This window comes from Dipodomys merriami, unplaced genomic scaffold, assembly GCF_024711535.1.
Source record: "Dipodomys merriami isolate MVZ:Mamm:240054 unplaced genomic scaffold, mDipMer1.0.p SCAF_57, whole genome shotgun sequence".
NCBI classification, from domain to species: Eukaryota; Metazoa; Chordata; class Mammalia; order Rodentia; family Heteromyidae; genus Dipodomys; species Dipodomys merriami.
Genome location: NW_027206146.1, coordinates 5,550,650 through 5,571,903, shown reverse-complemented (window position 1 = coordinate 5,571,903; position 21,254 = coordinate 5,550,650). Strand labels below are relative to the sequence as shown.

The window sequence follows — 21,254 nt, the reverse complement described above, 5'->3', positions numbered from 1 at the left end:
TCTGAAGGCAGAGGCTGGGTCAGTGAGAGGAGTCTGGACCGTTAGGTCTGAGGGCAGAGGCCATGTCTGGCTGGTTCAGGCCACGGAAATTGAGACTGGCTGGGAGAAGTTTAATAGCGAAGCCGAGGCCCCCATATTTGTGGGATACACCCAGCCTCTCTATTGTCCTTCCCTTCCCAGCCCCGCCCCCGCTTTTTACCCCCTCATTCTGCTGGTCCCCTTCCTGTCCCCGCACTCCCTCTTCCCTGGATTCAGTTTACCCACACCCCTGTGTGGGTATCCGCTGCTCCATTGTAGTCCCGGAGTCCCCATCCGTGGTCTTGGCACACAGTCATGGGTGGGGGAAATGCTGCCAGGCTCCTCAGAGATTTGGGGGAACCCCACATGCACTGTTTTAGGGTCCAAGACCCTAGAAAGTTTCTGCCCATTTCTGTGATGGTAACACTGAGGTGCTCTGGGCCGCAGGTTCCAGAACAAAGTGGGAGCAGGCCCTGCGGCCAGCCAGTTGTCCCCATAGTGGCTCCCATCAGTGTTGTCCCCGAAGTCCTATGTGAGGGCTCCAGTCGGGCTGTGGGGTCCCTCGGGGCTCCCCAACTTTGGCTGTAGCCTCTTCACCCAGCCTCCTTTGGGCAGGGGACAGATAACGCAGGCGGCGGCGGGCTGGGGGGAGGGGGCCACCCCAGGGCTGTGAACAGGCCAGCGGGCGGGCCTCCACCTCACCCCACACACCCCCTCCTGCACCCCGCTGCCTCATCAGGGCCCTGGCTGGGGTGTCTTTGAAGCCCCAGGATTTCTTGAGCTGTGGAAAAAAAAGAATGGAGGAGTTAGGAGACCCCTGGGGCCCCTGAGGAGGTGAAGAGGGGCAGGGGCGGGAAGGAAAAGGGGAGGGAGGGGGTGAGGCAGGACCACAGAGGAAGGTGACAGAAGGTGACAAGAATTGCCCTGAAGCTGGGCTCTGGTGGCTCACACCTGTCAGCTACTCAGGAGGCTGAGATCTAAGGATCGTGGTTCAAAGCCAACCTGGGCAGGAAAGTCCATGAGACTTTTATCTCCAATGAACCACAGAAAACCGAAAGTGGTGCTGTGGCTCAAGTGGTAGAGCGCCTGCCTTGAGCTGAAGAGCTGAGGGACCACGCTCAGGCCCAGAGTTCAAGCCCCACAACCGACCAAAAAAAAAAAAAAAAAAAGTGCCCTGAGCCTCCTGGGCCAAATGAAGAAGCAAAAGGGGAGGTCCAGGACCCCACGATACAGGGTGGCAAGGGCACCATAGAGATGCTGCCATTCTGGGCAGGAATAAGAAACCATGGGCGTCTTCCTGGGAAGCAAATATTTGCCAAGGGAGGTGATAGTGGGTGAGGGAGGCTCAGGCCCAGTCCCAGGGAGACAGGTGAGGACCTCAGCTCTGAACGCACACCCTTCCCCATTCCCACTTCTCCATATCCCAGCCTCTACTCCCATTTAGCAGAAAGGGAGACTGAGGCAGAGGCGGCCCTGCTCCCCAGAGCTGCATACAGGCGGGGGGGGGGGGGGGGAAGGAGGCGGGGGAAAGAGTCCACCCATGTCCCTGGCTGCCTGCCTCTGCTCTTGAACAGAACAAACTGAAATGTGTAGAGCCAGCTGCCGATGGCTCACACTTGTAATCCTAGCTACTCAAGAGGCTAAGATCTGAGGACCGTGGTTCAAAGCCAGCCTGGGCAGGAAAGTCCATGAAACTCTTCTTTCCAAAGAACCAACAGAAAACCGGAAGTGGCACTGTGGCTCAAGTGGTAGAGTGCTCGCCTTGAACTGAAGAGCTGAGGGACAGCACCCAGGCCCAGAGTTCAAGCCCCATAACCGACAAAAAAGAAAGAAAGAAAAGAAACTGAGGGCTGAGATGTGGCTTAATGGTAGAGTGCTTGAATCACATGCTTGAAGCCCTGGGTTCAATTCCTCAGTACCGCATACACAGAAAAAGCTGGAAACATCACTGTGGCTCAAGTGGTAGAGTCCTAGTGTTGAGCAAAAACAGCTCAGGGACAGTGCCCAGGCCCTGAGTTCAAAACCCAGGACTGGCAGGGAAAAAAAAAGTTTGTTCCAATCTATAGGACAAAGCCCCAGCTTTCTTTTTTTTCTTTTCTTTCTTTTGTCTGTCATGGAGCTTGAACTCTGGCCTGGGCGCTGTCTCTCAGCTCTTCAGCTCAAGGCAAGCGCTCTACCACTTGAGCCACAGCGCCAGTTCCCATTTTCTGAGTGATTTATTGGAGATAAGAGTTTCACAGACTTTCCTTTCCTGTGCTGGCTTTGAACCACGATCCTCAGATCTCAGCCTCCTGAATAGCTAGGATGACAGGCGTGAGCCACTGGGGCCTGGCTCAGCTTTCCATTTTTAAACGTGGACAGGATGAGCGAGCTGGGCATGATGGCATGAGCACATGCCTGTAATCCCAGATGTTCAAGGACTGAGATAGGAGGATCGTGAGTTTGAGTTGAGCTTGAACTATACAGTGAAACTTTATCTCAGAAACAACAAAAGAAGGATGGACGGTGTGGAGCCTCACTGGCCTGAGACAGATACCATGAAATAAATCATTTGTATTACATTTCTCTTTTGTTCCTTTCTTTTTTGGGGGGTGGGGGAGGGTCAGGTCATGGGGCCTGAACTCTGGGCCTGGTTGCTGTCCATCAGCTCTTCAGCTCAAGGCTAGTGCTCTACCTCTTGGGCCACAGTGCCACTTTCGGCTTTTTTTCTTTTTTCTGGTTATGTGGTGCTGAGGAATCGAACCCAGGACCTCATGCATGCAAGGCAAGCACTCTACCACTGAGCCACCTTCCCAGCCCTCGTTCCTTTCTTTTCTTCTTTCTTTCTTTCTTAATTTCTTTCTGTTTCTTTTCTCTTTTGGCAAGTCCTGGGACTTGAACTCAGGGCCTGAGTGCTGTCTCTAAGCTTTTCTGTGCTGAAGGCTAGGGCTCTACCACTTGAGCTACATAGTGCCAATTCTGGCCTTTTCTAAGTATTTTATTGGACATAAGAGTTTCATAGACTTTTTCTACCCTGGTTGATTTGAACCACAATCCTCAGATTTCAGCCTCCTGAGTAGCTAGGACTACAAGCATGAGCCACTGGCGCCTGGCATGTGTATTTTCTCTCTCTCTCTGTCTCTGTCTCTGTCTCTGTCTCTGTCTCTCTCTCTCTCTCTTTTGTCCTGGGACTTACCACTGAGCCACCGTCCCAGTCCTCATGGGACTTAAATTCTGGGCCTGGGCTCTACCCTTCAACTTTCTCACTCAGGGCTGGTGCTCTACTACTTTGAGCCACAGCTCCACTCCACTTCCAGCTTTTTTCTGGTGGCTCATTGGAGGTAAGAGTCTCACAGGCTGGCTTTGAACCACGATCCTCCGATCTTAGCTTCCTGAGTAGCTAGGATGACAGGGTCTGCAGCCCATCCCATTCTGAATCTGACTGCCAGGATCGGTTCATAGGTGGCAAGATAAAAATTCAGAGATAGCGTATATGCATCCTGGCAGAACTCAAACTCACGGCCTGGGGCACACAGTAGAATTCTAAAACCATGGGACGGCTGTGGCTGTGGATTCAGGTAAAAGGCTTTGCCTTCTAGCCCTTCCTGGGTACACAGTAGGGCCTCTGATCATGCTTCCTGCTTTGGGGGTTCAGAGCAGGGACCCCCCCTACACATTCTTTTCCTGGTCTCCGTCACATCCCTCCCTCCCTCTTTGATGGCAGCCCCCACCACCCCATTCCCATCTCTTACCTCATTGTCCCCATCGCTGGAGCCAGACAGCTGGGACAGACGGCTCAGGTCCCACAGGGAGCGGCTGGGTCGGGCCGGGGGGCCGCTGGCTGGCCGGGCACGCTGCACGCTCCTCAGGATGTCACTGAGCGCAGGCGCAGGCGCAGGGGGCTCCCGCCTGTCCCCCTCCAGGACACGGCAGGCAGCCAGCCGGCGGCTCAGGGATTCCTCTGGTGGCAGCGGGGACACAGGAGCTACAGGGCAGCGCTGGGCCACACGGTGCGGGCTCCGGGGCAGGTGCAGGTCTCCAGAGACACTGTTCAGGGAGGCCCGGGTTGGCGCCGGTGGGAGGGGGCAGGAGGTGGCATACAGTGTCCTGAACTCATGGCTGAAGGCATCAGCAATTTCCCCAGTCAGCAGGGTCACTAGGCCTCGGTGCAGGCGGGCATCGCTCCATGTGAAGCTGGAGAAATGAGGGGAACGAGGTCAGGATGGATGTTGCCTGCATCGCTTCTGTGCCCAGTCCCCAGCCGCAGCCCAGGGGTAAGGCACTTTGGACCAAGTATGGTGGTGCACACCTGTCATCCCAGCTGCATAGGAGGTGGAGATAAGAGGATCAATGTACAGGATCAGGGAGGCTGGGAAGGTGGCCTAGTGGTAGAGTGCTTGCCTAGCATGCATGCAGCCCCGGGTTCGATTCCTCAGCACCACACACACAGAAAAAGCTATAAGTGGTGCTGTGGCTCAAGTGGTAGATTGCTCGCCTTGAGCTGAAGAGCTGAGGAACAGCACCCAGGCCCAGAGTTCAAGCCTCACAACTGGCAAGGAAAAAAAAAGGAAAAAGGAAAAAGAAAAGTTCATAATCAGCCTGGGCACTAAGGTCACAAGACTTCATGTCTAATGTCTAACTCAGGAGGTTGAGATCTGAGGATCGTGGTTCAAAGCCAGCTTGGGTAGGAAAGTCTTGTGAGACTTTTATCTCCAATGAGCCACCAGAAAACTGCAAGTGGCACTGTGGCTCAAGCGGTAGAGTGTTGGCCTTGAGCTGAAGAGCTGAGGGACAGCGCCCAGGCCCCAAATCCAAGCCCCACGACCAACAAAAAATTAAAAACTCCAGAGAAATTCAGTAAACTAATCACCTTCTCCTCTCCTGGCCTGTCTGGAATGGATTGAAGGGAGACTCGAACTCAGGCTCCCTTCCTAAGGCCCTGGTTTGCCCACCTGGAAAATGAGGAATCCATGGAAGGGAGAGACTGAAGTCAGCCCTCAGTAGGCCCGGCTCACAACAGTTTGGATGGGATGGCTTTACCTCAGCAGGTGATGCTCCCTTCCTGGACAGGGCCACCCTCCCTCCCCTATGACCTCACCCCAGCACCACCAGGGGGAACCCTGGGGGTGGGGGGGGTCTGTGAGGTCACCACATTCCAATGAGCCTTGTGGGACGGCAGCACTGGGCCATATCCAGAGCCCAACAGACAAGACACCCCCAGGGCCGGTCCCCAGGGCCCAGAACAAGGGACAGGAAGAGACCCTAGAGGGTCATTCATTCATCAAGTCCCCTTTCCCCTCTCCCACCCTCCCCCCTCCACGGGCCTGGCTCAGGCACCAACCAGGCCGCCAGGCCACCATGGTCCTCGGCTGGCTGCTATTGGTACTGCTGCTGGCCACGCCCCTGGGTACCAGGGCGGCCAAGGACTGCATCTTCTGTGAGCTGACCGACGCCACCAAGTGCCCCGGCACACGCATACGCTGTGGCGATGATGAAGATTGCTTCACAGGCCACGGGGTGGCCCAAGGCATGGGGCCCGTCACCAACAAAGGCTGTATCCACTCTACCAACTGCGGCCGTGAGGAGCCCATCAACTACATGGGCCTTACCTACAGTCTCACCACCAACTGTTGCTACGGCCATTTGTGCAACCGTGGTTCCAGTGCCGTGGGCAGCCGGGTGGCTGCCGTCCCCATGGGCCTGGCACTGGCCTCGTGGCTACTGCAGCACCTGTGATCAGCACCCAGGGCGCACCCTGAGTCCCCCTCTATCCCCTGCCCCCATTAAATGGTCCCAGATCCCGGACACCCTCTGTGACCCTGCCTTCAGGCTCTTCATTTCTGTTTTAATTTTTGGTGCCAGCACTAGCACTTGAACTCAGAGCCCGGGTGCTGTTTGTGAGCTTTATCGCTCAAGGTTGATGTTCTACCACGTGATCCACACAGCTTCTACTTCCAGTTTTCTGGTGGTTAAGAGTCTCACAGACGTTCCTGCCCAGGCTGGCCTCGAACCACCATCCTCAGATCTCAGCTTCCTGAGTAGCTAGGATGACAGGTGTGAGCCACCAGTGCCCAGCCGGAGACTGTTTTACTGGCAGTATTAGGGTTAGAACTTGGCACCTTGCCAGACATTCTGCCACTTGAGTTAGAGACCCTGTAGCCCTTTTTGCTTCTATTTTTCAGATAGGATCTGGTGTTTGCTCAGGGTTAGGCCTTGGACTGTGATCCTCCGGTTTATATCTCCATCCAAGCTGGTATGATAGGCATGCACACCCAGCTTTTTTGTTAAGATGTGTGGAGGGCATCCTCTATAACTTTTTGTCTGGGCTGGTCCCAAACCCTGATCTTCCTCTTCCAAGTGGATGGGATGATAGGTATAAACCCCTGTGCCAGGCCAGGAGCATTGTTTTGGACACAGCATCCTACAGTGCTCATGGAAACTCCACTCCCATCCCCCACAAAAAAGTATGAGTGAGACCTTCGTTAAGCCATCTCCCTTTAGCCATCCCATCTCATTCTGTAGACAGGGAAACTGAGGCATGAAGAGGCAAAGTAAATTGCCCAAAGTGTGTGTGTGTGTGTGTGTGTGTGTGTGTGTGTGTGTCTGTCTGTCTGTCTGTCTGTCTGTCTGTTCTCTCTCTCTCTCTCTCTCTCTCTCTTTCTCTCTCTCACACACACACACACACACACATACACACACACACACACACACACACACACACACACACACACACACACACAGCTGAAGTATCAGGAGTAGGATTTGAATCCTGGCCATGCAGCCCTAAAGTCTATGCCCTGGTTGATGACCAGATTAAGTTACAAGGTCAAAGCAGGAAAGACTTAAGGCCACCGATCAGAGCAGGCCTGGTCCTTCATCTCCTGGGCAGGGCATCCGGACTTTTTTATTTCCCCTGTCAGGCATGGAGCTTGAACTCTGGGCTTGGGTGCTGTCAAGGCAAGTGCTCTATCATGTAAGCTACAGCACCACTTCTGGCTTTCTGGTAGGTCATTGGAGGTAAGAGTCTCACGGTCTCTCCTGCCCGGGCTAGCTTTGAACCACGATCCTCAGATCTCAGCCTCCTGAGTAGCTAGGATGACAGGTGTGAGCCACTGGCACCCAGCTTGGACCTATTTTATTTTATTTATTTTTGGGTCCAGTCGTGGGGCCTGAACTCTGGGCCTGGGCACTGTCCCTCAGCTCTTCAGCTCAAGGCTAGCACTCTACCACTTGAGCCACAGCGCCACTTCTGGCTTTTTTCTTTTTGCTTATGTGGTGCTGAGGAATCGAACCCAGGGCCTCATGCATGCAAGGCAAGCGCTCTACCACTGAGACACCTTCCCAGCCTGGACCTATTTTAAAAGTGAGGCCAGAGGCCAAAGAGGGAAGGAGAGAGGAGGGGAAGGGTGGAGTGGGGAGGGGAGTGGAGGGGCTGTACCTGTAGGATCCTGAGATGACCTTGTCACCATCCAGGAGTACAAATTTCTCTCGCACACTGCCGCTCACCTGCCGCCTCCAGCGGCTCTGGAAGGTGCAGCCTCGCACCAGACGGATGTCCAGATTCTGGTGGGGGTAGAAAGAACATTGTGTGTGTGTGTGTGTGCGCGCGCGCACGCGCGAGCGCGCGCGCACACACTCTTCTTGGGACCTTAACTCAGGACCTTGTGCTCTCCTTGAGCTTTTTTGGTTGAAGTCCTGGTGCTCTACCACTTGAGCCACAGCTCCATTTCTAGCTTTTTACTGGTTAATTGGAAATCAGAGTCTCTTAGACTTTCCTGCCTGGCCTGGTTTCAAACCTCGATCCTCAGATCTCAGCCTCCTGAGTAGCTGGGATTACAGGCGTGAGCCACTAGTGCCTGGCTTAGGAACACGCTTTTCATCAGTCACATCATGGGGGCCCCCTCCAGGCCAGTTCCATAGTTGTCCCAGAGGGGAAACCCCTCTGACCCAGTGATCAAGTCCCCTCAGGGAGCATTCACTGGCACCCCTCCCAACACGTCTCAGGGGACGCTATGGCTGGCATGAGCCAGGTCAGCACCTCTGGCCCAGCACCTACCTCCGTGGTCCAGAGGTTTACACCCAGCTGCTGAGCCAGTGCCAGGAAGCTGGGGAGCTGCTGGTGATCCAGGAGCACGTAGACAGGGACCCAGCGGCGCGTGGCAGCGTCCACCAAATCCATCAGCAGGTCTGGGTCAGTGAAGGCATCCATGACTACAGCCACCAGCTGGGAGGGGAGGCAATGAGGACACGAATGTTCCCGAAGGAAGGAAGAGGCCTGACGTCAGAACACACGGGCGGGGGGCTGCTTGGCAGGCTACATGGCTATTTTTCTTTTCTTGGTGCCAATATTGGGGTTGAACTTGTGGCCTCCCTCATGCTCTTGCTTGGCTTTTTCAATCAAAGTTGGTACTCTGCCCCTTGAGGCACAGTGCCACTTCCGGCTTTTTGCTACTGGTTGGTTGGAGATAAGAGGCTCACGGAGTTTCCTGCCAGGGCTGGCATTGAACCCCGATCCTCAGATCCTCCTGAGTAGCTGGGATTGTATGCAGGCATGAGCCTCAAGTGCCGTAGTTCAAGGGGCCGAAAGACGGACCCTGGACAGTGACAGTCATACAGCCCCTCGTCAATGCCCCAGCCCCTAACAGCTGAAAGCAGCTGGTGACTCTGTACTGTCCAACTGTTTGTGGCAGATCTGCTCCAGGTCCTGCAACCCTGAATCCCCGGCAATGGGCACAAAAGGGTGGGCCTCTGAAGTCCACCCAGGGGTGGTTTGGAGATCTGAGCGTGCTGAGGGCCTTGGATCTGGCAGGGTGACAAACCCTGGCTCACCGCATGACTTGCCCGAGGACCGTTTACAGGCAAGTGCTTAAGCCACCCCATGCCTCAGTTTCCCCAACTCCTCCATGGGCCCTAGGAGGAACCATGACATTAACCAATGGAGCCCAGCCACTTAGTACTGGTATCTGGAGGCCACCAAAACTGCTACATAAAGAGACTGTCTAGTTGGGCATGGTGACTCATGCCTGTAATCCCGGGCACTTGGGAGGTGAAGGGAGGTAGACTGAAAAAGTTTGAGGTCAGTCTAGGCAAAGTTGAGACCACCTCTCAAAGTGAAGCAAAACAAAACAGAACAAGTATTTTTTTTCCTGTGAGCTGTGGGGCACCATAGCAGTGCTGGGTCTGGTGAAGGTGGCAAGAGGTGGGGTATGGGGGAGTAGATGGTGGAGATGGGGTTCAGAATTAGGTTTGAGGGTGCCAGGGCTATGGATTGTGGGGAGCAGGGGGCCTGGCAGGGGTCTCCATTGTGGGAGCAGCCAGAGGCCAACGGATGGACGCCAGGCTCCCTGGGGACTTACCTTATTGGCGGCCTGGATCTGGACTCTCACCAGCTCCTTGATGGGTGGGTGGCCCTCGCCAGGGGGCTGCGTGTACAGCTGCGCCCGTGTGATGCCTTTCCAGGCTGTGTCCTCCGGCCAGCCCAGCCGCAGCTCAGGAGCAGGCTCCTCCGACTGCGCAGGCCAGTAGGTCAGGCTGTCCCCATCCCCATCAGGGCTGGTAGCTGCTGCTTGCACTACCCCGCTGGGCTCCTGTCCATCTACTGTCCAGTCTCTGGCAGCCACAGCCAGGCCCTGGACCTCATCCCTGCTCAGGAAGGGCCGCAGCCCCTCCTGCTGCACGCAGGCGTGGAAAGCCTCGGTGCCCCTGCTTAGCAGAGCCTCGAGCGCCAGCCGCTGGCCCTCAGAATACAGGAAGCTGTGGCTGACCTGGCTGAGCGTGGGCACTTCAGCCCCGGGCTCTTCTCCCAGTGCTGCTAGTTGTGAGGCTGCCATTTGGGTAGCAGGAGAGGCCGTGCCTGGAGGGCCTTGGCTGTCCTCGGAGGACTGACCATCTGACAGACTCTACATGGCCATCTAGGGTCTCTGGGGTGGATCTGCCAATGTCCACACCACTCCCTGCAGCTGGCTGCTGGTCCCAGCAATCAGATCACCTGCCCAGTGTGCTAGCCAGCTCAGACGCCCCAGCTGCCGGCAGTCACCACGAACCGGCTTGTTCCACCATCCCATGGGTGGGGAGGGGAGATCGCTTGACCCCACCTGCACCTTGGGGAGCTCTTACCACCGGCACAACCACACGGCATCAGGCCTACCAGCCACAATGAAGTGCAGGAGTTGGATGTCCCCAACTTGTTAGGCTGAACATCCACCTGCCCGGGACAAAGGTCTGGACACTACCGGCCATTTCCAGAAAATAAGTGGTTTGCCCGGTGTGGTCGCTTAGCAAGGGCAGGATGGGTGAGGCCTGCCAATGGCTCTCTCGCAGTCTGGCGGGCATAGAATCCGGCTGGGCAAGGCCCCCACCTGTGCCAACTCCAGCCCCGGGCCTGTGGGAAGGGCTGGCCCTCCAGGCACCTGTTGGCCTGCTGTCTGGCTGGAATGCCCTTCAGTCTGGTGGGTGGTGCCCAGGTACGGCCCAGTGCTGCAGGAAAGTCACACACAGGTGTGCACTGACGGAGACCACCCAGGCATCTCCCACCTGGCAAACAAGATTCCTGGCCTGCCCAATGCCGCCAAGCCCTTTTTGTCCACAGCCCAATGTTTCACTTCCTCCACTGCGCTCCAGGCCCAGCAGAAGTGACCGCAAGAGAGCCAGGCCTTGAGCCTGCCGGCTCTACCTGCTTCCCCCCCATCTCCTGCCTTCAGGAAGAGGGGCTGGAGACCTTCTGCCTCTTCTGTGGCTCCTCAGGCAACTGAGCCTTGGCCTTGCTAGGCAGGGAGGAGAAGGAAGCCTAGCCCCTTGGGTAAACAGGGCAAAGGGAGGGAGTGACGCTTCCTGAGAAAGAGGCGGGGCCTGTCCTGCCCCCATACCCCCTACAGCGCAAGGGAGATCTAGGGAGAGGGTGGGGCCAGCTACAAGGAAGTAGAGGCACACCTGACACCTAGAGAGGGGGGCCCTGATCCTAATGGCCAGATGGTCCAGCAGATGTGGTGAGGCCCCACTAAGCACAGACGCCCCACCCACAGGCAGAAATCCTGTGAGGCCCCTCTTCACCTGAGCTGTTGCCAAGTCCCCAAACCCTGACCCGACCACCCGACCCCCATCAACACACAGAGCACAGAGTATGGCATCCAAAATATCTTTAATAATGGGATAAAGTCCACAGTTAGTTTTTGTAGCCTCGGCTTGCCCGTCGACCTCTGGCACGCTCGAACTTCCGGCCCTTGGAGCGGACATAGGGTCTGTGGGAGAGAAGATGTGTGAGAGGAAGTCCACCCAACAGGAGATAGAGGTGACACAGAATGGAGCCCTGGCAGTGCCACCCCAGCAGTCATCCCCTCCTGCCCCCTGCTGGCCAGTGTGGAGAGGTGGGAAGGAAGGCCAGATACTCACTTGGTGTGGCTGTGTGGGGTTCCCGGAGCCTTGCCAAAGTGCCGGTACACCTCCCGGCCCTTACGAGGACCTGGGTAAGGAGAAATAATGAGCCAAGCAGGGATCTGGGCCTGGTGCCTAGCTGCCCCAACCACCAGGCACCCACCACTCACCAGACAGCAGGACGGTGCCCCGGCCTTTCGGAGAGTCTAGGGCCAACTGGTCAAAGGTGAGAATCTTGCCCCCAGCCTTGAGGATGCGGGTGCGGGCCCGGCCTGTCACACGCAGTGCGCACACCTGAGGAAGATGAGCAGGGGTCAGCAGCCCGGGAAGAGTAGAACCTGGCCACTGAGACTGTGGCCAGCAATCCAGAGTGGAAGCTTCTGTCCCCTCCCACCCACAAGCATGCAACAAATCAGGAAAGCCAGGCAGACGTAATTCAGTCTTGTCCAAAGGACCAAATGGAAAACCTACACTTGGAACCCACGACAGGCTCAACAGCTAGTGTTGTTCAGCAGTTCTGTACAGGAGAGAGATTGTGCCTGGACCCCCACCACTAACACTGACAACCCCATCCAATCCTACAAGACACCCCAACAGCTGGCTGGTGATGCCCACCAAGCTGCAGATCTGAGGGATGTCCTGAGCCTTCGCACCTTGAGCTTGGGCACCTCCAGAACACGCACGTCATCCGTCACGGTCCCCACCACCACAGCCGTCTTGTTCTCCCGACCAGGAAGCTTCATCTTTCGGATCTTGGGGGCATACAAAGGGTGAGTGGCTCTGACATTTCAACCCCATCGTCTTCTACCCCCAAACCATGACAAGCTCAAGTCAGGTCTAGCTTGGAAAATCCTCCAAGCTCTGACTGATGACAGCATGATAAATCTTCACTGTCCTACTATAAAGGCTTAGAATGTGGCCCCAAAGGACATCACCACCCCACCTTACAGAGAGGAACCAAAGCCACCTGCCAAAGCAGACATCCACAGACCTCCGACTGCACCCTAGGGGTGACTCCAGCGCTCTGGACCTGCCACTCACCATCCGGGACAGGGACAGGGGCGGCCGGTTGGTGCGACTCATGAACAACCTCTTCAACACAACTTGGTTGAAGGTAGAGTTAGTTCGTCTGGCCAGAAACCTGTACAGCTGCAAGGGTGGAGGAAGGAAGAGAGAACAAGCTCAACCCTAAGCAGGCTGAGGGATGGAATGGGTTCAGGTCCCTTCCTTCCTTTAAGAGGCTCAAGCATTGAATTTCTGGGTCAGAGCTACAGGAGTCTGTACCCCTGCAGAAAGGGCACCCGTGGCAGCCCTGCCCAAAGATCTAGACCCAAGCTCACCTTCACCAATAGCCTTAGGTAGATGTCCTGGCTCTTGGGCTCTTTGCGCCGGACCTTGCGGTCCTTGTTGTGGCGGATGTCGACTCCCTGTGGGGGTAAAAGAACAACTGTGCACCCAATTCTGAGTTGGGCAAATCAGACCCCCCAATGATCACTTATCCTGGAAACCAAGCAGGGACCCTGACAATGAAGATAGCATCTCAAATCCCCGGCCCATCACACCTTAGATCTAAAAGGGGACCAAACAAACGTTTACATGTTACAGCATGGAGAAATATTTTAACACAAGAGCCCTATTCACCACCATGAAAGTGCTTTATACACTGTCTAGTTGCAAGATGCTAAGTGTTGCAAGTGGAAATGTGATTGAAGTGTAAAGCCCTTGCATTAACAAACTTTGTTACTTGTCCCCCATCCCAATCAACTAGAAAGCCAGCTTGAGATGTCAGTCTCAAAACAACTGACACCACGTCTTTATTTTGGGGGGCTAAGAAAACAAACCCCACGATCACCTCCAACAATCACGCATCTGCTCCCCTCAACTATTCTCCCACACTAGATATCCCCGGCTCCGCCCCGCCAAGCATCGCCAGTTCCCACTGACCCCGCATTTTGAGTGCTAAACCGGACTTGATGAGTTCCTTCCAGTCTGTTTCCCACAGACGAACAAAGCCAGGAGACGGTCATCACCTGCGGCCACGACCCCGCTGTGCCGAGTCCCGTGAAGAAACACGGCCAGGGCAGACCGGGGACCGAGACTTCCACATTAAGGACTAATACAAGTTCCGGGCAGAGCTAGCAAACGCCAGCTGCCGCCCAGAACGGGACCCCGACTCGGCTACCTCCCGGCCTGCGGGTCAGGGTCCATCACTCGGGCGTCTTAACGCTTCGATGACACCAGTGCGGCAGGAGGCCCGAGGCTGCGGCTCCGACCCCTTCACGGGCTCCGGGGTCCCACAGGAATCCCTTTGGTCTCGGAAATCGCTTCCTTCGGGCACCCGCAGAACCCCAACACCCCTCGGGCATCTCCCCAGACCCAAACCAGAGAGGATGGAGGCAGATGGTCCCGACGTGAACGCCGCAACGAATGCTCACCATGATGGCGCCTCCTGCTCAGCCAGACGCGGAAAGAGCGAGCGGTGCCGGAGTGGGCGGGGGAAAGCCACCGGCGCGCGGCGCGCTCGTGACGTCACACAAGCGTGAGGCGACACTCTACCACCGGCCGGCCTTCTCTATGGTGAAGTGGGAGGATCTCGCTAGCAGGGCGGAGGAACAACCAAAGGAGTAGTGGGGGGGGGGGGGGAGAGAGGAAAAAAAGAGCGTGACGTCGAGGATAGAAGGGCCGCACGTCAGGATCCTCTCTGGCCCTGCTCCAGTGTCTGCTCTCTGTATTCTTCCGGGAAAAAGGGATCGAGTCCGGGAGTTGGAGAGATGCGTGGAGCTAGGAGGCCTCGGGCGGCGACGCTCTGGCCCGACCGCCTCTCGGTGGCTCCGGGAGGACCTGGCGGGCCGAGTGTTGGTGGAGGTGAGGAGGCGGGGCCGGCGGGGCCTTGGAAAAACCTTTCACCCCAAGGCTTCCGGCATTTCCTTAGGTTCACAGCTGCCTTTTCTCTCGCACTAGTAGGCGCCTCCGATGCTCTGGAAGTCCTGCTAAATGTCTAACCGGAGATCGCCTTGCTGCAGTTTTCAATCTGTAGTTCTGTCTGTTTCCACCTCTTGGGTTTCTGCTTCTCTTTTGCCCCCCAGTCGACCTGTTTCCTGATCCTTCCTCAGTCTTCCCCCCTCAGGGAGGGACCGGTTTTTTTTTTTTTTTAAGGCCGACAGGTTCAACTGGCCCAGCACTTTCGATGTGAAGGATATACAAGGTACTAGGGTGCAGACAAAGCACGCTGAGGCCCGGGAGTGGGAAATGGGGTGGAGAGAGGTTGGGTAACAAGCGCCTCCGGGACCGTCGTGGTGGCTCCCATCTGTAACTCCACCTGTTTGGGTGGCAGAGATAGAAGTCTGGTTTGAGGTCAGCCTGGGGATGTTCAGGAGACTTCATTTCAACAAACAAACGTGGTGTGGTGTTGAACATATGTAATCCCAGCTACACCAGAACCAGAGGTAGCAGATTTGGGGATTAGAGTTAACCCTATCTGCAGAAGCACTATAGCAACAAGGATCAGAGGTGTGGCTCAAGTAGTTGAGGTGTTTGCATATTCCTGATTTCAAAGTGGAGTGAAGCTCCAGGGAAAAGTAGAAACACAGTGCTAGGCTGTCACTAAAATGAACAAAGCAGGTCCTGGCTCTGCATTTCTCCGCCCCTCTACTTAGTGGTGTCATCATTTTAGGTGAGTCTGTGTTCTTTCCTTATTTGGAAGAATTTTTTTTTGGGGGGGTGGTGGTGAGGTGTTGTTCGTGGGCTTGAATTCCAGGCCCTGAATTCAGGGCACTGTGCCTGAGCTCTATATTGTTCAAGGCTAGCACTCTACCACTTTGAACCACAGGGAAGCCACTTCCGGTTTTCTGGAGGTTAGTTGGAGATAAGAATCTCCCAGATTCTCCTGCCTAGGCTGGCTTTGAACCCCAATCCTCAGATCTCAGCCTCCTGAGTAGCTAGGATTCCAGGTGTGAGCCACCTGTGTCCAGAAAAAATTTTAGTACAACTCTCATATATGGTAGTTTTCTGGGTTACACAAGAGAATAAAAAATGTTGAAGTCAGTGTTTTGTACATACTAATTATTTCTTGAAATTAGCAATCTGATGGGCTTGTGATTGATGGTCTCTGGCACAGAGTCTAGCAGCATCTTTTGCCATCTGCTGGATGCTTCATCTTAACTCCCATCTCCTTCACAGAGTTGGAGGACAGGTCTGGACAGTGAGGCCTTACTCCTGGCTCAGACCACCCTCCTATGGCCTTGGACAAAGGGCAAAGGAGGTCCTGCTGCTGGACAGAGTGGACACTTTAAATCAGAAGAGCAGCAGAACCAGGTAAGCGTCCATCTGAAATGCTCAGAACTGTGATGGTTCTTTTAGCTCATCTCTAGGCAGGTGAATAGCTTTCTTCTCCACCTTTTTCCAGCCATGGTGGAGGCTTCCCATAAACCATACAGGGCTGGAAGCCTCCTTCTCCTTCTCTTCCAACTGTATCTAACTTTTGGATCCCTTTTCATCGTAAGTTGTCTTTGGATCTGACGGGGTTTTTAACCTTCCTTCTCTGGGGACTCCGAGTTCCCATTGCTTTATCTCCTTTCTGTCTGCGTAATGCTTGGCACGTGTCTGGATCTGTGGCTCCTGTAGGTTTCCAGCCAGCTATCTGTCTTTGGCAAGAAGTGAATGAACTTCCCCTACCATGTGAGCCACACCTCCACTTTTGATCTCTTCCTTGCCACATTTGCCTTCCTGCAGTTCGGTCTGATGTTAGATCTGCTCGGACGTGTTTATTTTCAATCTCATCATACAGGCTAGTAGATCTTGAGTTCATATCCCAGCCCTGGGGGGTGGGGAGTGGGAAGGAGAGGGACTAGGCTTCCAGTCCCCTTCCCTGGGTCTGGCTGACCCTGTGGTCCTGTGTCTTTCTTACCCTGCCCCTAAAATGTAAAAGCTCCCATTCACTCCGGTCTTTGCCAGGATTCCTTACCTCCCACTCACTACCTTAGAAACTCAATGGATGGAAAGGTGGAGGTGGAGGTGAGGCGTGACCGAGCTTTCCCTCAACAAAGAAGGCGCCAGGGGTGCTGTCCGCGGGCCTGTGACGCCACTCCGGCTGCGCGTGTGCCCTCACTTATGATGGCCGCTGGCCTGGCGGTGCTAGAGTCCCCGCCCCCTTCTCTCTTTCTCCGGTAGCCGCCCCCTGCGCCAAGCTCGTGAGTCGCGGGGCCCCGCCCCCCGCGCGTTCTCATTGGTGCATCTCATGTTGGCTGCACGGCCACTGGCTGCAAGAATGCACACCCTCCCCGCCCCACCCTTAGGTCCGCTGGGGGCGGTTGTGCGGACTTGGGGGGCCCGGCCTGGAGGAGGACTCGGCTTGTGAGGATGGTGTGGGGATGGGGGCAGGGACCGGAGTCGGGTGCACTGGTGGACCAAGAAGAGCGGACACGTGGGCTCTCGGAACGGGGGAATGCTCGGGTGGGAAATGGAAATGTAGGTAGCAACGCAAAGACCTAGGGATGGAGACCCAGGCCTGCGACCGAGGGGCCTGGAGACAGAGTTAGGCCTGTGGGTTAAGGACCAGTGGATGGAAGTCCAGGCTCAGATCTGGGGTCCCAGGTACTGATTAAGCCAGGCTCAGGAATGGATAACATCTAGGGCGTTGTGCTTGAGTCTGAGTTAAGGTCTCCATTGGGGGGGGGGGCATTGTGTGTTTGGGGGTGAGGCAGACACCTGGGCATCCAGGGAATTGCCCTAGCAAACAGCTCAGAGCTGGTTGCTAATCGTGAGTCCACAGATGGCTTCGTGTCTCAGGCAGCTGTCCCAGTGAGCAGTAGGGACAGGGGGGCTGGACTCTAGGGTGAGGAGTAGGTGAGGCAGGGCATTGGAAGGGAACAAAGGTGAGCTGAGCTGGAAGGAGGTGAGAGGCAGAAGCCTTGCAGAGGGCTGGAGAAAGGGACCTCTGTTCTGCCTCCTGTCCTCTCCCTGAAGATCAGGCTGACAACGTCCAGGTCAGTGCTCAGAGACAAGTTCTCTGTCCCTTGCCCTTTTCCAGCACTGGCTTGTGGCTTCTCTGACCCCCTGGGTGGTCTCTGTCTCATCCCTTCTTCTCTCCTCTCATGCTGTGGCTTTTCTCATTGGAGTGAGCTACTTATTCCCCAACATGATCTCAGGCTTTTTTGCTGTGTCTGCCTGTCCAGGTTATTTATTACTCTCTCCACCTGCGGATGACTCAGTGTGTGTTTGGGGGCGCACTTCCTATGCCCCCATTATCCAATCTTCTGCCTTATTCTCCACCTAAGGTATATTGGGTAATAACCAGACATGCTCTTGTGTCTTATTTTGAGTGTTTTCTGTTACCTAAAGTATATTGGGTAATAACCAGACATGCTCGTGTTTTTGAGTGTTTTCTGTTTTTTGCTTTGAATATAAACCCAGGGAAGGCAGGGATTCTTTTTCTTTCTTTCTTTTTGGTCAGTCGTGGGGCTTGAACTCTGGGCTTGGGCGCTGTCCCTGCACTCTTCAGCTCAAGACAATGCTCTACCGCTTGAGCCACAGCAAGGCAGGGATTCTTGTCTGCTTTGTTTCCTGCTATGTTTGCCCTAACACCATGGTTAGCCCAGAGGACCCTGAATAATGAATACAGGGATAAAGGAATGAATATCTGTTTGCATGCCCAGGTCTCTGGACCCTTTGGGATGCTGGCATTTCGTCCATTACTCTCTTGTTTCTGGTACTGCCATCTTGTATCCACAGGCCCTGTCCCTCCCTCTACCTGTCATGGGGGTCTTGGATGCTGACCCTTACTCTCCTCCCACAGAGGCTGGAGCACTTGCTGACCTGGAGCTACAGCCACAGGCCTAGCAGCACCTCTGGACAGGACTTGAGGCCATGGCTCCACCATCTGCTGCCAGCATCCCTCTCCTACATGGCGAGTTTGGTTCCTACCCAGCCTGTGGACGGCGAGTGGCCCTCACCCTCACCCTGAAGGCCCTGCACATCCAGCAGCTGCGTCCAAAGCCAGAAGCACGACCCCGGGGTGGCCTGGTGCCCCTGGCCGAGGTGTCTGGATGTTGCACTCTGCAGAGCAGCAGCGCCTCGAACACCGCAGCCTACTTCTGCATCTACACCTACCCGCAGGGCCGGCGTGGGGGCCGCCGCAGAACTACCCACACCTTCCTGGTAGATGGGGCGGCCACCTACGAGGAGAACCGGGCTGAGGCCCAGCGCTGGACCACAGCCCTCAAGTGTCTGCTCCGAGGAGTGCCGCTGCCCGGGGATGGGGGTGAGATGCGCAGCTAGGGTGGCTTCCCCCATTGTGTCTGTGTGACGTGTCTCTGAGGCAGTACTAAGCGAGATCCAGACAGTTCTGAGCGAGACCCAAGGGGAATAGGCTACCCCAGGAGCCCCCAGGCTGTGGAGGGTCAGGGAAGGCTTTTAGCAAAATAAGTTTTCCTCAGGCACACCAGGACAGACCTGATCCAAGTATCAGGTGTCTGAGGATAGATGGCTCCTTTGTTCTTCTAGTGTGTTCAAAGGGCACTGGGTTTCACACTCAAACCCTGCATGAGCAGCACCTGAGAGACAGGTGAGGGGTGGAGTGGCACACCTAGGCCCCAGGGCCTGGCCTGTTGAGGGCTGGGAGAAAAACAATGTCAGCAGACTCTGGGTCTCTGGCCTCTGTACACCTCTCTCTCCCCCTCCCCTACAGAGATTACCCCTGACCTCTTACCTAGGAGACCACGGTTGCTCCTATTGGTCAATCCCTTTGGGGGGCGTGGCCTGGCCTGGCAGCAGTGTATGAACCACGTGTTGCCCATGATCTCTGAAGCTGGGCTGTCCTTCAACCTGATACAGACAGGTAAGGACAGCCAGGATGAGAGGTGGGGGCTGCAGGCTAGAAGGAACCTGCCAGCCTGCCTGATTCTGTGTTATGCCTCTTTAGAACGACAGAACCACGCCCGGGAGCTGGTGCAGGGGCTGAAACTGAGCGAGTGGGATGGCATTGTCACTGTCTCAGGAGACGGGCTGCTCTACGAGGTAGTGTAGGAGTTCCCTGCCCTAACCTGAGCCCTGAAGGGCTGGCACTTGGACAGGTGGTCTCACACCACCCCCCTCCAGGTGCTGAACGGGCTTCTGGATCGCCCTGACTGGAAGGAGGCTGTGAAGATGCCTGTGGGCGTCCTCCCCTGTGGCTCGGGCAATGCGCTGGCTGGAGCACTGAACCAGTTTGGGGGGTAGGTGTGGGGCTCCTCTGGGTGGGTGAATTTAAGGGTTGAAGCCTCCCTAGGACAATGGATAGCTCCACCCCCAACCCACACCCCCAGTTCCCTAGTAGCAAGAACAGTGCCAGACTCCCAGCAGGCCCACAGCAGGTGCTGAAAAATCTGGAGGTGACCATGTGCCATCTCCCCTTGCCTGCCTGGTCTCAGCCAAGCCCCTCTGCTCTTTCCCCATGCGGTGGCTGCGAAGGTTCCAGCCGGCCATGGGCATAGACCTGTTGCTCAACTGTACACTGCTGCTATGCCGGGGTGGCAGCCATCCGCTCGACCTGCTCTCGGTGACGCTGGCCTCCGGAACCCGCTGCTTCTCCTTCCTCGCTGTGGCCTGGGGCTTCGTGTCAGATGTGGACATCCAAAGCGAGCGCTTCCGGGCCCTGGGCAATGCCCGATTTACCCTGGGCACAGTGCTGGGCCTTGCGGCCTTGCACACCTACCCGGGGCGCCTCTCCTACCTGCCTGCCGACATGGACTCGGCCTTGCCCAATCCTGCGCACAGCCTGCCCCGGGCCAAGTCGGAGCTGACCCTGGCCCCAGCCACGGCCCCACCCGTGGCCCACTCCCCCTTGCACCGCTCGGTGTCTGACCTGCCCCTGCCCCTTGCCCAGCCTGCCCTGGTCTCCCCCGGCTCCCCCGAGCCCCTGCCTGAGCTCACTGTCAATGGCAGGAGCCCGGAACTGGTGGGAGACTGGGGAGGAGCTGGGGACGCGCCCCTGTCCCCAGACCCGCTGCTGCCCTCTCCCCCCAGCTCCCCCATCACGGAAGTGCCCCCGGGACCCCCGCCTCCCACCCCTGGGGCCCCTGAGGGCTGTCCGCGGGGCCCCCCCGATGACCTGCTGCCTCCCTTGGGCAGCCCGCTGCCCCCCGAGTGGGTGACGCTGGAAGAGGACTTCGTGCTGGTGCTGGCCATGTCCCCCAGCCACCTGAGTGCGGACCTGGTGGCGGCCCCGCACGCGCGCTTCGACGACGGCCTGGCGCACCTGTGCTGGGTGCGCGCCGGCGTCTCGCGCGCCACGCTGCTGCGCCTCTTCCTGGCCATGGAGCGCGGGGCGCAGTTCGGCCTGCGCTGCCCGCACCTGGGCTACGCGGCCGTCCGCGCCTTCCGCCTGGAGCCGCTCACGCCCCGCGGCATGCTCACGGTGGACGGGGAGCTGGTGGAGTACGGGCCGCTCCAGGCGCAGGTGCACCCTGGCCTGGCGACCCTGCTCTCCGGACCCCCTGGAGACCCGAGCCCCGGCCTACTCTGACGGCCCGCCTGCGCGCCCTCCTCGGGGAGGGAAGCCAGAGCAGTGCCGGAGCGGCCCGGGCCGGCCAGGGCCTCCACGCGCCGCCCCGCCCGCGGCGGCCGGGGGCGGAGCTTTGCCTTAAGGCGGGGCCGAGTGGAGGCCCTGCCCGCCCTCCGCGTCCCAGCCTGCCTGGGGCCGGTTCCGGGGGTGGGGAGGGCCCTCCCGGGTCAGCCGCGACTCCATTCCATCCCCCCCCCCTCCGGGCGGTGGGAGCGGGGCCCACGACCCTCCGGTTCGCGCCCCCCGCCCCCTGATCTAAAAGCAATTGAAAAGGTCTATGCAATAAAAGGCAGGCGCTTCACCCTTCCCGGGCCGCTCCGGCCTCCCGCCGCGGGGCCCCACAACAGCC

The 21,254-nt window shown here is 56.9% G+C and overlaps 4 protein-coding genes across 6 annotated transcripts; 2 read left to right on the top strand and 2 right to left on the bottom strand.

The window, feature by feature from the left end:
• Positions 1-207: 207 nt before the first annotated feature.
• On the bottom strand, positions 208-10,724 carry Fam83e (family with sequence similarity 83 member E). The gene is made up of 5 exons (XM_070000507.1): positions 9,354-10,724; positions 8,054-8,221; positions 7,436-7,560; positions 3,750-4,191; positions 208-799 (listed from the first exon to the last, which is right to left on the bottom strand). The coding sequence occupies exons 1-5, from the start codon at positions 9,825-9,827 to the stop codon at positions 527-529; spliced, it is 1,482 nt and encodes a 493-aa protein (XP_069856608.1). The 5' UTR covers positions 9,828-10,724; the 3' UTR covers positions 208-526.
• On the top strand, positions 5,168-5,814 carry Spaca4 (sperm acrosome associated 4). Its single transcript, XM_070000506.1, has one exon. The coding sequence runs from the start codon at positions 5,356-5,358 to the stop codon at positions 5,731-5,733; it is 378 nt and encodes a 125-aa protein (XP_069856607.1). The 5' UTR covers positions 5,168-5,355; the 3' UTR covers positions 5,734-5,814.
• Positions 10,725-11,117: 393 nt separating the features above from the next.
• Positions 11,118-13,910, bottom strand: Rpl18 (ribosomal protein L18). The gene is made up of 7 exons (XM_070001043.1): positions 13,803-13,910; positions 12,708-12,794; positions 12,409-12,516; positions 12,021-12,119; positions 11,538-11,661; positions 11,386-11,455; positions 11,118-11,234 (listed from the first exon to the last, which is right to left on the bottom strand). The coding sequence occupies exons 1-7, from the start codon at positions 13,803-13,805 to the stop codon at positions 11,159-11,161; spliced, it is 567 nt and encodes a 188-aa protein (XP_069857144.1). The 5' UTR covers positions 13,806-13,910; the 3' UTR covers positions 11,118-11,158.
• Positions 13,911-14,238: 328 nt separating this feature from the next.
• Sphk2 (sphingosine kinase 2) lies at positions 14,239-21,249 on the top strand. Of its 3 annotated transcripts, none has more exons than XM_070001040.1 (7): positions 14,239-14,572; positions 15,547-15,681; positions 18,161-18,625; positions 19,052-19,201; positions 19,286-19,380; positions 19,462-19,577; positions 19,813-21,249. In XM_070001040.1, exons 3-7 carry the CDS (start codon positions 18,232-18,234, stop codon positions 20,864-20,866), a joined length of 1,809 nt encoding a protein of 602 aa, XP_069857141.1. In that variant the 5' UTR covers positions 14,239-14,572; positions 15,547-15,681; positions 18,161-18,231; the 3' UTR covers positions 20,867-21,249. The 3 variants fall into 3 exon arrangements, with proteins under 3 accessions (XP_069857141.1, XP_069857140.1, XP_069857142.1); XM_070001039.1 differs by having other exon boundaries at positions 14,239-15,040; XM_070001041.1 differs by lacking the exons at positions 14,239-14,572; positions 15,547-15,681 and adding an exon at positions 16,711-17,351.
• The last annotated feature ends 5 nt before the right edge of the window (positions 21,250-21,254 follow it).

What these genes read in the sequence shown, in the direction of transcription:
- Spaca4 (XM_070000506.1), top strand. Translation starts at nt 5,356, where the DNA reads ATGGTCCTCGGCTGGCTGCTATTGGTACTGCTGCTGGCCACGCCCCTG.
- Fam83e (XM_070000507.1), bottom strand. Translation starts at nt 9,827, where the DNA reads ATGGCAGCCTCACAACTAGCAGCACTGGGAGAAGAGCCCGGGGCTGAA. An exon ending in AGATCCAGGCCGCCAATAAG is followed by an intron (nt 8,222 to 9,353) that starts GTAAGTCCCCAG and finishes CTCCCCTCCCAG; the next exon opens with CTGGTGGCTGTAGTCATGGA. An exon ending in CCAGCGATGGGGACAATGAG is followed by an intron (nt 800 to 3,749) that starts GTAAGAGATGGG and finishes TTTTTTCCACAG; the next exon opens with CTCAAGAAATCCTGGGGCTT.
- Rpl18 (XM_070001043.1), bottom strand. An exon ending in ACCTAAGGCTATTGGTGAAG is followed by an intron (nt 12,517 to 12,707) that starts GTGAGCTTGGGT and finishes CCACCCTTGCAG; the next exon opens with CTGTACAGGTTTCTGGCCAG. An exon ending in GGGCACCGTCCTGCTGTCTG is followed by an intron (nt 11,456 to 11,537) that starts GTGAGTGGTGGG and finishes CTCCTTACCCAG; the next exon opens with GTCCTCGTAAGGGCCGGGAG.
- Sphk2 (XM_070001040.1), top strand. Translation starts at nt 18,232, where the DNA reads ATGGCTCCACCATCTGCTGCCAGCATCCCTCTCCTACATGGCGAGTTT. An exon ending in CTTCAACCTGATACAGACAG is followed by an intron (nt 19,202 to 19,285) that starts GTAAGGACAGCC and finishes ATGCCTCTTTAG; the next exon opens with AACGACAGAACCACGCCCGG. An exon ending in GAGACGGGCTGCTCTACGAG is followed by an intron (nt 19,381 to 19,461) that starts GTAGTGTAGGAG and finishes ACCCCCCTCCAG; the next exon opens with GTGCTGAACGGGCTTCTGGA.